This window comes from Glycine soja, chromosome 10 (assembly GCF_004193775.1).
Source record: "Glycine soja cultivar W05 chromosome 10, ASM419377v2, whole genome shotgun sequence".
Taxonomy (NCBI): domain Eukaryota; kingdom Viridiplantae; phylum Streptophyta; class Magnoliopsida; order Fabales; family Fabaceae; genus Glycine; species Glycine soja.
The window spans coordinates 2,687,802-2,705,474 of record NC_041011.1 but is presented as its reverse complement, the minus strand read 5'-3'; the positions used below and the strand labels follow the sequence as shown (position 1 = coordinate 2,705,474).

At 33.0% G+C, this 17,673-nt stretch overlaps 1 protein-coding gene across 1 annotated transcript; it reads left to right on the top strand.

Moving 5' to 3' along the window:
• Window positions 1–4,462: 4,462 nt before the first annotated feature.
• On the top strand, window positions 4,463–11,974 carry LOC114372433. The gene is made up of 15 exons (XM_028329984.1): window positions 4,463–4,726; window positions 4,841–4,918; window positions 5,041–5,124; window positions 5,218–5,385; window positions 5,618–5,686; window positions 5,806–5,932; window positions 6,292–6,364; window positions 6,607–6,723; window positions 7,518–7,637; window positions 7,770–7,788; window positions 8,742–8,817; window positions 8,945–9,261; window positions 9,691–9,806; window positions 9,902–9,995; window positions 11,329–11,974. Exons 1-15 carry the CDS (start codon window positions 4,634–4,636, stop codon window positions 11,377–11,379), a joined length of 1,602 nt encoding a protein of 533 aa, XP_028185785.1. The 5' UTR covers window positions 4,463–4,633; the 3' UTR covers window positions 11,380–11,974.
• Window positions 11,975–17,673: the final 5,699 nt, after the last annotated feature.

Sequence of the window (17,673 nt, the reverse complement as noted above, 5' to 3'; positions counted from 1 at the left end):
GTTAAGATAAATTATAATTTATACAACTTGGGAAAGATGAACTATAAGACTGGTTGGGTGGTAAAAGAGGAGGAAGAGAGAGAAAAAGTTTTGATTATCTCATTAATAATTAAGATTAACATTTATTGATAATTTTTTTTTTAAATGATGGGTTGAAGTAGAGCAAAATAGTGGCTACATAAGTATATTTGAACATTCTCAACCAATCTAACACTTCGCAGTTTCTTATCTCTTATACTTTGTTTTCTAACAAAAAAATATCTTTCTTTAGAAGAAAATTAGGGGGAGAGAGGATGATCCTCTAGAAAACCTTTGAAATCAAATATTGTTTATATATGTACTTAAATTTATTTTAACTAAAAAAAACAAGTGAATATTTAAAGTTGTGACTTGTCAAAAAGACTCTGTTTGATTTCACTCGACCAACTTCTTAAAATTTTAACCAAAAAATTTAAGTGAGCATATTAGAAGTGCTTTTCATAAAAATATAACAGGAGATAAAAAAAATAATCGATAACATGAGCAATTAACTGTAACAATAAATATTAAACGACAAGGATTTTAAATGAACTTACTTCAATTAAAATATACTGATAGTGTATTTTTTATATTATTATCTAATCATAAAAATTATTAAATTTTATAGTAATAATTTAAAAAATTTATAAGTAGTTGATAATATATTAAAATTAAGCTCCTTTTTCTACATATTTAACACAAACTCTCCGGTGGATTTGACATAGAGAACTCACTCATAAAGTTTGGTTGACATTTTAAGCTTAAACTAGATTAATGATTTAATGAACTAGCAGTTAGAATAAACTTGCCTAGTAGAATACATCAAGATATGATGAACATAAGTTTCGTAAGCCTGGAAATGGACATGTGAGTAACAAAATTAAATATAGTTTCAAACGGACAAGTTGGAGCGGTCAAACAACTTTAAAAAGTGTTCGATTTTCTGGGGAAAAGGTTGGAACAGAAGAATATTGCTTGAGATATACATTGACAAAAGAACTTTAATAAAGTATTTTTTCATACTTAATTGATGAATAAATAATAGAAAAAAAAACTCAAATTAATTAGTTATTAAAAGTTGGAACGATGATTGTTAGCAGTAAGTAAACAGGAAATACTAGTTATCTATGTAAGTTTAGGTAAATGAAGCCATTAGCCACTAGCCACTAGCCAGCCTATTAAAATAAGAGGGAGCTACTATTGGCACTATGAATAGTGCTATTTAAACTACCCACACATCAGTAGCTTTTTCATTTATTCCATAAATACCCTTCTTGTGGAAATACAATTTTGTTAAACAAGTTTACAACAAAGTCATGTTTTTCGTTGATTGAGAGTGAAAAAAATAAAAATAGTTCATATATTTTTTTGCCCCTATGTGTGTAACAGAAACATGATTCAATAATGGTAGACTATACAACAACAAAATTGTATTTTTGTTGTTTGCTCAATATCCCAAAACCAAAACAACAACCACCCATCCCAAACCCGATTACCATCCTAAATCTATTGACAACAATAACACAAATTCAAAATACATCAACAAAATCAAGAAATAATGGTGTAGGGGAATCGCTCCCGCGATGGTAGGGTTGCGCGAATGACATGGTGGTGTAAGGGAGTCGCATGTGGAGCCTCAAAGGTTGAGGTTGTGATGAATCTTGACTGGGGAAAGGTGACATTACGTGATTTGGTTGAATCTTGACAGAGAAAGGCAATGTGACGAGACTAAGAAGGGTGGCGTGACACGATTTGCGCAAATCTTGATTGGGGAAGGGTGACACAATGTGACAGTGCTTGGAGGAGGGTGACATTGCTTGGCTCATGGGGTTAGGAGAGTTGAAAGTCATAGGGGAAGGGGAGAGGTCAGGGGGGTAGGAATTTGGACTTGTGGGAAAAAGAGACATTTCATCCTATTTGGTAGTGCCAATAGCACTACTGGTAGTGGAAATAGGTGTCCCTGAATAAGATAATGAGCAAACTTGGGCTTTGTTATTGGGTTAAGCAGGTGCTTAGCCAATTGGAGCGTAGGTTTTTCTTCCTGTACCAACACAAATTATTTTACACCCAACATAATTATTAAAATTCCAACCTTACCTTTGTTTATTTCTTATTGTTCTTTTGTTCATTATTTTTTTCTTCATACATCATTTTTAATTTTGTTTTGGTTGAGCTCCTCCTTTGTTGTTATGGTTGATTTGCTCGAGGTGCATTGTCACAGTGGTTGGTTCGCAGTTCGTGGTTGTCATCATGGTGGGCGTTCTGGTGCAACGGTGGAGGAGGTAAGTTTTTTTCATCTGTAACTTGAAGTTGGATCTGTGCAAATCCATAATAAACATACGGATTGACAATCTGTATAACCTAAACAAAATTAAAAAATTATTTTTAATGTTTTTTGTATAATTTTAGTTATATTTTTTAATTATTTGTGTAAATATTATTACATTAAATAGTTTATGCAAGTGTATAAAATATGAAAATTTATATATAAATTTTCATATATATGCTTATCAATTTTAATATAATATATTAGTATATGCAGTCAAAAAACAATAAAATTGTGTGATAGTATATATTAAAAAACATATTAATTGATATATCAGCATACATATCTAGGGTAGAAGATTTTAAAATAAATTTCAACATGGAATTTTTAAAAATAAATATATTTATTTATAAATAATTAGAATTATATATGATGTTTTTAGGTGTCGTTAGTTTGACATTGTTTTTTTTTTTAATATTTTGTTAAGATGAACAAAGATAAGTGAATATATGACAACATAATGTTTGAAGAAGTTAATATGAATGAAGACAACCGAAAAAAATCTAGTGTGTTTGAAAATATTGATTGTTCTGATGCCTTCAATACCTATCAAGTATTAATGTGATTTTATATCTTGTTAAAGTAAGTAAATGAATGTCCCTTGAAGACTAAACATGTATTATTCCTTTTGTAGGTGTTTGCTACCCGTGATGACATTTTGCATTGAGCTCGTTATGTTGCGCATGATATTGATTTTATGGTGGTGATAATGAAGTTAGACACATACTAAAAAGAGAGGAAGGACCTCATATATTTTAATTGGTTATAAGAGGAGTAAAAAATATAAAGCATACAAGAAGGATTTAGTACGAATAGTGACTAACATTGGAAAATGTGGGTGTCCCTGCGAGCGAAACTAGTGTTGGGAGGTGGATGAATGGTGAAGTTAATATGTGGGATTTATAATCATGCATTGGCAAAGTCATTTGTTTGATATCCATATGTTAGTCGATTGGCTGAGAATGAAAATATTATTATTGGTGATATGACAAAGTCAATGATCAAACCAAAGAATATTCTTCTCGCTTTGAAGGAGCACAATGACAACATTTGTACAACAATGAGACAAGTATACAATGCAAGATATGCATATTGTTCTTCTATAAGAGACAATAATAGTGAAATGTAACAATTAATGAAGCTTCTTGAATGCGATCAGTATATTTATTGGTATAGACTGAAGGATGAAGATGTCGTACGTGATATATTTTGGAGTCGTCCAGATGTAGTAAAATTAACCAATGTTTGTAATTTAACATTTTTCATAGATAGTACCTACAAAACAAACAGATACAAGTTGTCTTTACTTAACATTGTTGGTGTGATACCTACTGGGATGACATTTTCAGTTGCATTTGCCTATTTGGAAGGAGAACATATAAACAATGTTGTTTGGGCTCTAAAACGATTTTGAGGTATTTTTCTGAGACATGATGTAATTCTTGAAGTTATTGTTATCGATAGAGATTTAACATTGATGAATGCAGTGAAAACTATTTTTCCTGAGACAACCAACTTATTGTGTCGGTTTTCACATTGATAAAAATGTGAAGACAAAATGTAAAATCCTTATGGGTCAAAAAATGCATAGGATTATGTTGTGAAAGCATGAGAGAGTCTTGTGAATTGTCCTTCTGAGTAAGAGTTCGAAGACTGTCTTATGAAATTTGAAATTTATCACAACGATTATGGTAAAAAAAAGGTCATACAGATTCTCATTTTGCATGTTTGTAGTAAACGAAGTTTGAAAATAAAAACTCACCGTCGCAACACAACGCTGCTCATGACGACGAAGAGGACGAGACTCACAGAGGAGGAGAACAAACCTGCTGGAGGAGGAGAGACACGAGGAGGAAGCACGAAGGAGTAAGCATGAAGGAGGAGAAGAGGCACGACAACAAGAGGCAAAAATGTGGGGGGTACACGGTAGTTGGTGTGTGTCAACTTTTAAGTGAAGGACGAAATTGGAATTACACAACTAATGTTGGGTGTAGAAGAAAAGTTAACGGTGCAGGAAGAATATCCTTGGAGCGTAACTTTCGAACCCGGACCAGAGTAGCCCACGGGCTTCTGAAAGCATCCCCGAAAAGAAAAATAGCACCTACTGGGCGCGGTCATTGGTGACACACAATCAGCACTAGCAAGTAGCAAGTTCGATTTTCACTTTCTGGAATCTGAAAAGTGGAACATTCAATTCAATCCTAGCTAGCCATCTGCTTCAAAGTTTAAATTCTAAGAAACAAATAAACCTTAGAAGTTAGAAGAAGAAGAGGTTTTGAATTTAAAGAGATGGAATCGTCGTCCATTGGAATCCGAAGATATGAAGAGCTTCCAACGGTTAAAGACTTCGAGTCTCTGATTGAACCTGCAAACGTTCCCGCTGTATGTAAACAGCAACACTCTCTGCTCCTTCTCTTTATCACGCAGATGCAATTTATTTATTATTTAGTATAATTAATAATTTATTAATTTGTGATTTTTTTTCAAACCGAAAAGGTTTTTCGCGGGTGCACCAAAAGTTGGAATGCCTTCTCCCAATGGAATCCATCCAACGGTGGCCTCGACTACTTGCGGGTTTCTCTTGACTTGACTCATTTTCTCTTCTTTGCTTTGTTCATTTCGTTGTTTATATTTGATTGAAATAAGTTAACTAGTTGTTGAACATTTTCATTTGCTGCCATGTGTTTGAAACCTAGGCACGTGTGGGCTATTGCACGGTGGAGGCTATGGTATCTCAATCTGCACCCGTTTTTTATGGTGATCTTGGAGGCCACCAAAGGGTATTATTCTTGTTATTTATTTTGGTTTCTCTATGTTTTTTTTTTTTATATGAATATGAAATTGAATTAATCTTTGTTTTCCTTTCCTTGCAGGTTCCTCTTCCATTTTCTACCTTCCTTGATTTTTGTAAGAAGCGGATGCAGATGCAAAGTAAGCACCAACAAGGCCTTGATCAGTGTCCTGCCTCACAAACTCATGATGACACAGAACATGCTTATTTGGCCTTGGAAGATGCTCCTGAACAAATTTATTTAGCACAGGTTGAACATCCAACACCTATGAGATTATCGATACCTTTGTGAATTGGCTTATGAAAGGATTTTTTTAATTGTTATTTTTAATGAAAATAGTATTTTTTTTTATTATTTTTGGTGAAAATATTGTTACTGTCATCTTTATGTTTGTCCTGCCCCTAAATTTCATTTGCTTGTTTATTTCATAGTGTAATGGCGGAATGTTTTTAAAATGAATTTTGGTGACATGTACTTTTAGGTGTCAATTATGAACAGTGATCGTCAGGAAAATGTTCAATTAGAAACCCTGAGGGAAGACATTCAGACGGTTAGTGAATTTATCCCTGCTACTTGGTTTTGTAGTCTATAGCTCTGCATAGTAAATTGTTCTCTGCAATAGGATTTTTTATTCATAAATTTCTGATTTAAGATTCTTGTTTTCTGCAGCCTCCGATTTTGGTGTCAAAAGAATTATCTTCTATAAACTTGTGGATGAACAATGCCCAAGCTAGATCAAGTACACACTATGATCCACACCACAATCTTCTGTGCATAGTTTCTGGCTGCAAACAAGGTATATGTCTTCTTCTTCTTAATGTATCATATGACCTCCCAGCGTGACTATATTTTTCCCTCTGAAGTGATGGAGATGCTACTATTCAGGATATGATCAATTACATATGAAATTTCAGTATATTGTTATGGCTTGCTGATGTTTTAATGTCTAAAGTAATGTGACAATAAATAATGTATAGCTCCCAATAGAGTTTTGGAACTTTATTTGCTTCTCCTTCTAAGTGTTCTTTTATGATTTTGGTGAAAATCGTTTCCAGGTTTTTCAATTACTTACTGTAAAGAGTCTTCCCAACCTTGTCCTTTCACTCATTTCAATCCCCTTTACAATGTTCTCTAACTTAGCCAAATTCTTTGCAGTTGTTTTGTGGCCTCCTTCTGCTAGTCCCTCACTCTATCCAATGCCTATATATGGGGAGGCTTCTAATCACAGGTATTCTTAATAACAACATTGAGAGAAAAGACAGCACAGATAGAGAATTTCTGTGATGCACTCTGTGATTGTTAGGCTCCCTATGTCTGCATTGTTGTGTTAAATAGGTTGTTGTACACTTGTACTTGTATGAGACTAATACAACTCTTACATGTCTGGTCCATAATACACAACTCACTAATGCATCATTATATTCTAACAGTTCTTTTTGTTGTTTTTCCCTGATAAAATTCATGTGGCAGTTCTGTTACTTTAGAAAATCCTGATTACTCAATTTATCCAAGGGCAGAATGCTCAATGGAGTTTGCGCAAAAGGCTGTTCTTCAGGCAGGCGATGCACTTTTCATTCCTGAAGGCTGGTAAGGTCTTAAATTCAACAATATCTCGATGATTAGCCTTTCAGTGTCTGGGTAGATTATTCCTCAGCTGAATTAGGGAAAAATGTGTCAGGCTGGTTGGGTTGGACAGTGAAACTTGGGTGTTGCATGACAATAGTATAACTTGTCCAATATTTTTTGGCACTCTATGATAGATGTCTGTCCGGAACTTTCATTGTTCACACTAAGTTTTGTATGTTTGCTGCCAATGCTGATCAGAGTGTCAAAACAAACATCTGAATACACCTAAAAAAGAATTTATACATATTTAATTTGAGATTTTGAGGTTTTCGATGAAGGTGATTAATCTGTTAATTGTTTCATGCTTGTCAAATTACTAATGTAGGTGTGTAATGTGTTTTGTCTTCAATTTATATTTGTGTGTCTATGCACATTTGTGAGTTGCTTGTATCCATTTATGCAGCCTTACAGGCCAAATGAATCTTCACTCACCTACAATTTCTAACCACTCACTCATTTCTCTTCTATATCTTTGTGTTGCATCATATTTGCCTCAATTTCAGGACTGTGCTCATTATTATTTATGATTGGAATGGTTACATTTGAAAGTGCACAGTTTGAAAAGATGTAACCTTGTCTGATCTGATTTCCATCATTTTATTCATTGGGATAAAACACTTGGCTAAAGGTTCTTGTGCCATGAGAGTATAAATCTTTCCTGAAGGATGAAAAGCTTGAACGTATACTAAATGCGGTTAAAAATTCTGTTTGTCTGATACTTATACATTAGTTTCATTAATGTTTTTTTGCTGTAGGTTCCATCAGGTAGATAGTGATGATTTTACCATTGCAATTAACTTTTGGTGGAGATCCAACATGATGTCTTGCATGTTGGAACACATGGATGCTTATTATTTGCGCAGAATATTGAGGAGGTATTGGTGATGATGTAGTTTATTGTTCAAAATTTGCTGCGGAATAAATGCTTATGTGATATACTGACTTTTGAATGTTATTATGTCTTGTCAAATATAATTCACCTGTTGATCGGATGGATGCATGTGAAGATTGATTGACAAAGAAATGGTATGTGCCTGCTTAAATTGTATGCCATTTACTGGAGAAATTCTAATAAAGTCTACACCCTACATTCTTTATTCTTTTTCATTTATTGGGCACTTGGGATTGGAGAATGTGTAAAGCTAAAAATTGATACTTTAGTTTTACTATTTTGTTAACTTTTGACCACACCTACATATGTATATATGTAAATTGTTCCCCTTTCCGAAATTCTTCAGATGTCTTGCTTCTTGAAGTGTTATTCTTTGCCTGCCTTTTTCTACGCAGAGAATCACTTGCTGGCGTAAAATTTTCAGATTGGTCCTGATATGACCTTTGCCCAATGGTGAAGTGGATCATGTTTTGGGTATGAGCCCATATAAGCCATCCACTTAGAAAGTATGTTCTAGAAGAAAGAAAAAGGCTGAGTGGGATGGAAGTGACTTAGTGATGTAGCTAATGAGAGGAGAGGGATTGGTTGGTGAGTAACAGTTTATAGGGAGCATACTTGGATAGTGGTGGGGGCTGGGGAGGATATAAGTAGTTATTTTCCTGTTGGAGTGAGTAGGTTATCTTCCTGTAGGAGCTTATGCTCTGGGTATTTCTGAGGCTTCTTGATTGCAAGAGTTCTAGAAGTTAATTTCCTTATTAATCAATAATATTCTGTCCCTATCATTCTATCTGGTCTATGATTAAATAGTTATTTGTCATTGAATTGCTATTTATGGAAAAATTTTAAAGCTAAGATTGAGGAGTAACAATTGTTGGAGTAGTGATCACAAATCTCATGAGCATCTGTCATTTTACCTCTTAATTTTGTTCACAAGTTTGGAGAAGGGAATTGCTATCTGTTTTTCTCTAACCTGACAATGTTCATTATAAAGTTAAATCATCTGGTTATTAATGATTTTTGCCTTTCTCTTCATTAATTCAAAGTTATTGTAGTGGACTTGTGACATTTATTTTTCAATATAGGACAGGACCAACTACTGCTTAAGTTGGGGATGGGGAAAACTAGGATGTGTGTATGTAAGCTGCCTAATAATGGACAAGCAGGTAAGTAAATTATACGATGGCTCTGATGAAGTTTGTTTGATGATTGTGTCCTTACAAGAAAAATAAATTTCCAGCTTATCTGTTTGCCAGTGGCTGTCTTAACTGGTCTTGATAATCTGATATTCAGATCACGCCAATGAAAATTATGGTCAGATGTTGAAAGGGATGGATTTAAAAGAGAAAAATCTTGAAGAGAGGAACACATTGCTAGAATTAGAACCTGCTGCAGCCCAGGTGCTTCATGAACTTGTGTCTTTGGTTCACAACAGTGTTAGTTCCACCCAGGATGGGCAATCACTATCAACTTCTATAAATGATTATGAGCTTGCTGGGAATGATAAACATGAGAAAATAGTGACTTCTGACTTGAAAGATGATCCACTTGCTAAAATTCTCTGGGACGTTGAACCACAAACTCTCCAATGTGTTTTTCTTGCTATGGCAGTGAGTTTTTTATTCACCTACCAACCTTGGAAATGTCAAAGAAGTTTGATATTCTTTATGCACTTGGTACTTTGAACTGTTGCTTCATTATGGTTAGACAAAGTTATGGTGGGCATAAGGTGTTATTATTATTTGGTCATATCAATGGATTCCTTCCTTTCTAGTTGACAAACATGTTTGGATTGAGATTTTGTTTATCATAATAGTATAGGGGCATTATGGACACTTTCAGTTTTATATATTGTGCTTTCCATAGTTTTTCTAATTATCAATCATATTGGAGCTGTTGTTACTTCTGCAACTTGAATTATATACTAATCTTGTTTTTATCCATAGTGTTAGCTACTTGTTTGATTTGATCATTTAGGCTGTGTGTGCGCGAATATATATGTATGTTTTGAAGCATGTTAGATTGTTTACTATTTTCAGCATAACTTCCCAAGAACTTTAGAGGCTCTTGTACTGCATGTGCTTTCACCAGTGGGGGCCGAAGTCCTCACTCGGAAATTCGATGAAATGGATCAACAAACTCTTGAGGAAGATCGGTACTTACTCTTGTGCAATATCTTCACAAGTATTTCATGTAATTGCTTGTCTAGAAGATAACAACCAGTTTTCTTGACCATCTCTGTAACTATAGGAATAGATTCTACGAGGTTTTCTACAGTGCATTTGATGACCAATCTGCAGCAATGAATTCTATTCTAAAAGGGAAAGAGGTGTTCACAGAACAGGTAATTGCTTAGCTGTGCTCTAACTTTATTGTGTGGAATTTAATTTTCTGTATTTATCTTAGTATTGTTTTTTTTGAAAAATTTAGTTCTATATTTAGCTACTGTTGCTTGTTGCGAGTTTCAACATTTCTAAGATGATTTTTCATTCATTAGAACTTTTGCCAGTAAGCTAGTCAAACAATTGTATTTCCATACCCTCTCTTGAAACCATGAACCATCTAAAAGCTTACTGAGAAATTGCATCTTTGTCCCCATGGTTCATATAATGTTGACTTGGGTGAAAGAAAGTGAACAATTGTTGATTACTCATCTCTTTTTAATTTTTTCACTTAGTTCAATGTTACTCCATATTGTTTCCATTGCTACTGCTTTAAATGCCTAGCAAATAGCAATGCTGATGTCATGATAAAAATTTTCACATGCCTTGGATATTTGATCATCCCCTCCCATTTATGGTGACCTCTTGAATAATGTACCGGAGTTTGGACACATTGTTGTGTATTACCATTACATTATATTTAATGTTTTCTTTGGTGGTTCATCATATGACAAAGCTATTTGATTGTTGCAATCTGGGGCTAGACTTATGACTTTTCTTGGATGGAGTAGTGCTAGGATCTCTGAGGTTATTCTCATTCCAGTTACAACTGCTACCTATCTAACCTTGAAAATAATTGGGCATGATAGAGAGGTTGCAAATCATGCCTGTCATCTGTGCCATAACTATTTGGCAATAATTGAGTTATTCCAAGCTTAATAATCAGTATGCATTTCATGCCATATTTTTGCTATTCTAACTTTGTTTCCTGCATTTGGTGCTTTATCACATCCCTTAATATTTTTATATGCTTTCCTTTAACATTAATAGCATTCTTTATATTATGTGTATGTCATATTCAATTTGGATAACTGATGATTTTTTTACCAAAGAAACTGTTTTTTATTTCTCAGAATCAATTGATGTTGACAATTTTGACTGTCTTGTTCTGTATTTTTTTGCTCGAGAGTGACAGATTTCCTAAATATACTTTGATGGTGGCATCTTTCTCTTTTCAATAGTCTCTATCCTCATCATTGTTCCTGTGCATGAGTCTCTAGCATTGGTTGCACTGCATGTGCATTGAGACTTTAGTTTCACTTTCATATATGATAGAAAATACATAATTGCGTTAAGAGATTTTTGCTGCTCAGACAAATACATAGTCATTTAATTAAACTAATCAAAACAAATTTTATTAAATGATGAACAACTCAAGGAAATATATGCATAATTTTGAAGCCCGTGGAATTTATTCATTTTGTTTCATTTATTTTCTTTAATTGTATGGCGCAGGCATTTAAAAATGTATTGGATAAATTTGTGGGAGTGAATCTGGAAAGCTGAAAGCTGGGTGTTAGAAGAAATGCTAAAAGCAGTAAACTTCATGGATGAATTGGCCTCACCGGTACCTCCAAAGAGTGAATTGATGCATATTTGAAACTGGAGCTTTTCTTTGTCTGGGTCTGTAGATGCCAAATGAAGTGAAACCTTATGGATGAATTGGCCCCACAGGTACCTCCAAAGATTAAACTGATGCATATTGGAGACTGAAGCTGTTCTTCGTCTGTGCCTGTACTTCTATTTGTCAGTTTACAGTTCAGAAGACGATTATCACTGATTTGAACTGTATTCAGGGCTGTATATACAAGTAACATCAGTTGTATACTGCTATGTGATTAATACGTTGAATTAGCATTCCGAAAATCTATTGGGTTGATTCTTTGACCCCACCATTCATGTTTTTCCATAAATTAAAGACTTCTACTTGCCAAACCAGTGTACACAACCAAAATGATGTTCCTTATTTGTGTTGTTTCTACCTGAAAGTCTTCATGTATCACCTGGCTTATATGGGTGAAAAAAAGACGTAATCTTGATTTGAAACAAGTACAGCTCAAAGAGCTGGTTTAGAAGCCTTAGCTGGACAAATTATGATTCATCTCTGCAGCATTGTTCTTTTCCCATTGCTTAGATTAATTTATAAACAGAAATATTAGTAAAATATTTTGTAAAGAGTTTAATACACTTTTTATTAGTTTATTACCTAAAGGAAAATGTTAATTAATACGAAAACATTTTCATAAATCTGTAATCCGTTAAAAGCTTATTATAGTAATTAGTGTAATTCATACAAAGAAAGGAGATTCGAAAAATATAGCATTGTTATCTAAATTACCAATTTAAAGATGACTTTATTAGGTAGCTTAATTGACTTCTTAAATAATACTAGCATTTTTTATATGAAAAAAATGGAACAGCTATTAAAAACGTATGTGCTCTGTATAATCGAGTTAGAAGTTTAATTATGGAGGTCTAGTGAAAGTAATATTCGAAGTAGGTAGACAAAGAATGTCACCGTCCAAGCTAGTGAGTGTTATGTTATCTAAGAATAGCACGAAAAAGAAAGTTGAGGTAATTATTAGCACTGTGGCGAAGAAAAAGATGAAAAAAAGAAGGGATGTTGAGATGAGATTCCGTGGTGGAAGATGACATATGCAAGTATGTGAAATGTTGAGAGATAAAGAGGAGGGAATAGAAGATGCTTTTGGTTTTTCTCCTTTTACTGCACAGAGGGACATGAAAAGAGGGAGTGTCTTTAAGTAGGCAAATGGGATGAATTGTACCTTAACCCTGCAACTAGTGAATATACTTTCTAAAAGCTTGGATATACCATAACACCCACACCTAAATAAACCATAAAACCGACACCACCTCCTTTTGTTAATCCCCATGTTCTTTTCCCTTCCGTGCTCTTGCAGTGAAATTTACTGAGTTTTAGTGACTAGGAACTTTCTTCATTCCTTTTGTTACCTTGTATATATGCTCACCATGGAACGTGTGTCAAATTATAATATCATAATATTAACTATAGATTACTTACGGTATAGATAGCCAAAAGAATAACTAGTTAGCACACAACGGGAATCCTTTACTTTGGATCAGAAATTTCAAAGAATTCAAAATGTTTAAAATTTAAATTGTTTTGATTTTAATTTTTTTTATTTTTAAAATGTTTTGTTTGAATAAATCAATTCAAATATTTTTAATTTTAAATTCTTTGTTTGGATAGGACAATTTAATTTTCTTCATATGTAAAATTTTAATTTTATATTTTAAATATATAAAATTTTAATATTAAACTTTATAGAAAACAAACACAATCTAATTTTAAAATATTAATTAAAAAATATTTTCAATTTTAAATAATTTAAAAATATAAAATATTGATAATTTTAACTAGTGTTATTTTGTCTGAGCACAACCAATGATGTTTTTAAATCGACATCAGCCAAGACTATTTTTTGGTTAACATCAAATAGGGTGTTTTTTTTGTCAAAGTATGCTGAGAATATTTGTCAACTGATGTCAGTCGGGAATATTTTTCAGCTAACATTGGTTGAGTCTATTTTTAGCAGATGTTGGCTAGGTTTTTTTTTTATCAACGTTGGTTAGGGTTTGTTTGGCCGCACCGACTAGGGTCTTTTTGAACGACATTGACCAAGACTATTTTTAGCCAACATCGGCCTAAAAAATCCTAACAGACGTTGACAAAAAAATTATCCAACATCAACTAAAATATAGCTTGGTCGATGTCGACTAATAAAACCTACCAGATGTCGGCCGAAAAATCTTTAGTCGAAATTAGCTAAAAAATAGCCCTGACTAATGTCAGACAAAAAATCCTATCCAACATCGGCTATAAAATAGTCTTAGCTGATGTTGGCTAAAAAATAGTTCTGACTGATATTGATCAAAAAAACTCTAGTGAATATCGACTGTAAGAACCTAATCGATGTCGACTAAAAATAGTCATGTCCGATGTCGGTCAAAAATACCTAGTTGGTGTTAGTAGAAAAAATCATAGCCAACATCAACAAAAAAACCTAGCTAATATGGTTAAGAAATAGCTCTGGTTGATGTCAGTCAAAAAAACCTAGTTGATGTCAGCAAAAAAAAATCCAATGTCGACTAAGAAAATCTAGTTGACATTAGCCAAAACACCCTAGTTAACATCGGCTGAAAAATAACCCTAGCTAATATTGGCTAAAAAATAATTTTGGCTGATATTGGTTGGAAAAACCTAACTGACGTTGACTGAAAAACCATAGCAGGTGTCTACTCAAAAGTTAGCCATGACTGACGTCGGTCAAAAAAATCTAGCCAACGTCGACCAAAAAATCATTGGTCAACATCAACTGAAAAAACCTGGATGACAATGACAAAAAAAATCCTTGGTCGACCTCAACAAAAAATTTCCATGAGTGAGAAAATAACCCTAACCAACATCATCTAAAAAAAATCTTAGCTAACATCGGCAAAAAATAGCTTTGGTTGACATCATACAAAAAAATTCTGACCGAAAAAATCTCGGGCAACGTTAGTGAAAAACAACTTATGTCGATGTTGGCTATAAAAACTTTGGTCACCCGTAGTTGTGAGTGTTTAATGAGAAAAAGTCGCGAGCAAGAACGTGAGTTAGAATGAGTATCTTCGAAAAAAGAATTTCAAATTCTTTATTTTTTGAGAGAATTTGAAATCACACTGTTTTAGTTAATCAAAATGATTCATAAAAATACTAAAAATTAAATCTCTTTTCAAATATTTTATCCAAACAAATTATTTTATCATGAATCCTTTTAAATTCCTTGAAAAAATGAATTCTGAAGAATTCAAGCAAATGAATCATAGTTTCTTATAGAAGAGTTGTTGCTTACATAAGCTATTATATAATAATACAAGTAAGGTTGCCTTAAAAAAAAATTCTAAGTCAAAATAACGGTTTCTATGCGAGTGGAGAGATAAAATGAGACTCACTAAGAGCTCAAGTATGATATTGCCATTGGAATGAAAATTAATGAATGTTTTTAAATTTTATGTGACACTAAAGTACCTATATTAAAAGAAAATCGAGAATCCAAAATTGAATTCTTGCATTGGCGATATACTTAGAATAAAAAATGCAAATTGTAAAGTGTGTGTGCGTATATCAAACAAATTAAATAATTATAATTATATATATATGTTACTTTTAAAATATATTTTTCATTTTAAAAGAGAGAAATCCTTTTTGAAAAATTATGAACAACCAATTTCTAAACTTCTTTTCTTTGTATACGCGGGGATTTATCAGTTATCATGTTTGGTCGTGTTTAGAATCATAGTTAAACTAAATTAAAGTTGACAAATTGATGGTTCATGCAAAAGCATGATAAATATTTAGAGTACACATTTCTTAGCTGATGTTGAATTGCATTTGTGGATATAGCCAACCAAAGCCTACGGTTTGTGTGCGGCACAAAAGTTGATAAAGGATAGACTGAAAAGAAGGCCAAGTATTGCAATTCAAACTTTCAAAGGTGCATCAAGCATTTTTTTCATAACCGTTGACATTATTTTTTTTTTCCTTTTCTCTTTTCCTTTATTTTCTGTATGCTCTTCTTTTTCTCTTTTCCTTTTAATTGATTACCACCTACATGTTCCGGACCACCATAACACTCTGCACAAATATACATACACCGTAAGTTTATTTTTCCTTTTCACTCACGCTTATAAGCTACTAGTAGTTTGCATGTTTTGGAGCGTCGATCTCTTTAGAAAAGGCTCCATTTCTTCAAAACCATATCCGTTTTGCACCCTTCATCCCTCAAAAGAAAAAGTGTCGAGAAAAAAGAATTTCTTGGAATTTGGTTAATGCTCTAGGCAAGCCTCAACATCCCCCAAAGTTGCCAAATCCTAGTTGGTTTAGGAATTTGCAATCTTAGTCCGAAATGGAATGAAAAAAATAAATGAATTTTGCTATGAATGTATACATATGCATGTATGTGTAAATGCTTTATTTCTTGACTTGTCTGTTCGGAATTGTTAGCTTTGAAGGCTTTAATATCTTTGCACCTTTTTCACCTGTACGTAAATTAATTTGCTCATGAATGGGACCCACATAGATCTTATGATAGTAATTACAATTACTCAGTGATCTCATTGACTCACTGGCTACGATTTGGAATTCACAAAAAAGCAGAGCTGAGCTGTCTTGGTCTTGAATATCATTGAATCATTCACGAAAATTCCTTAGTTAAGTTTAACTTAAAATAATGATGTCCTACTTGACCCTTTTGGAGCCAAGTCTTGCATGGCACCATTAGAGACAAAAGCTAGCGACAATGAGGACTTTGGCATTTAGCTGCTAAATCCAAAAATGGCGTCACTTCTAATAGCTTCACAATCTGCATCATTCGCTATATACAAATAATGTTCAAACTGCAAGACAAGTTCCACTATCACAAAGATTTTTTTTTTTGCACTAATTTAGATTATATATAGTAATTAATTCGACCAATTATAGAGGGGACTTTATATCAACAAGGTGGGTTTTTTTTCTTCGGTATTTGACATGTTTACTATATATATGTTGGGTGTATGAATAATGCTAGTAATTTCTAACCCTAAAGCATCTCTCACTCTCTCTTCAACATCAACGCGGGTTGCAGAAAGGGTATTTCAGTCATTTTAAAACTTGCATGTTTGTGAGCTAAAACCCCTTGCCGACATGTGATCGCCTCATTTACGTGATAAAACCTACGCTTATACTTCATCTTAAAAATTTGGAATATTTATATACATCCTATTCGAAAAAAAAATTGAGAATCATGTCTCTACAAGTTTTGCATAGAGTTTGTTCCTCTCGTACAGTTTTTGATATAGTTAATTTTCACTCACTAAATCATTTTAAATTCATAGAAGATCGTATCATTTATTTATTTATCTGTAATCTAGAAACACGTATACATACAGAACTATACACATTTAGCGACTATTTCTCCTAATATTATCGGCATGAAGTGCATCTCCAGTCATGCGTACAACACCTATGACTATTTTTTTTTTTGAACGGCATACAACTATGACTATATAAGTAATTACCGTGGCTTTTATGAAATTCAAGAATATTTGACAGCAATCTGCAGTTTATATATGATCTAAAGCCTTAATTAGCGCATATATAATTGGTAATAACTACATTATATTCACATTCTAATGTCATTAAAGTCCCAACTCTTTGATCTACCGTAGTCGATCGACTGGTGTGTGTATGAAAGAAATAGGGTAACATAAGTTGAGTACATTTAGTAATTGGATAGTTCATCTCAACTAGTTATTGAATATAAGCAAAACAACGCAGTTTTTATATCCTTACCCTAACTAATGCTATTTAAAAGCTTAAAGTAGGTGGGAATGTTTTGGGAGTAAATCTTTTAAAGAAAAGTATAAAATTTAATTAAAATACGTTGAGAATGTAATTAATTATCATATTTTGATCCGTATTATAATTAACTAGTGCAAAATAGACATTTCATGCTTGGACTGGACTTGAAAGTTAACTAAATGTTTTTTTTTTTGTAGTGATTTGTTTTAAAAAAATATAACAGCAGTTGGAAGTTTAAATAAAATAATGTAGTAATTTCTAATAATTGAAGATAAAAATGTAAAAAAAAATGGATACGTACCAATTAAATGGGGTTATAGATTAACAACGTATTTATATTAATAATATATCAAAATTAAACTCTTATATATGAAAAGGTTATGGAAAAGTGCTTTAAACTGGTGATTTATTTTATTTTTTTTTATTATGAGAGG

Coding starts and splice junctions, on each gene's coding strand:
- LOC114372433 (XM_028329984.1), top strand. CDS start 4,634: ATGGAATCGTCGTCCATTGGAATCCGAAGATATGAAGAGCTTCCAACG. Junction 8,818..8,944: donor GCCTAATAATGGACAAGCAG/GTAAGTAAATTA, acceptor TCTGATATTCAG/ATCACGCCAATGAAAATTAT. Junction 9,996..11,328: donor AAGAGGTGTTCACAGAACAG/GTAATTGCTTAG, acceptor TGTATGGCGCAG/GCATTTAAAAATGTATTGGA.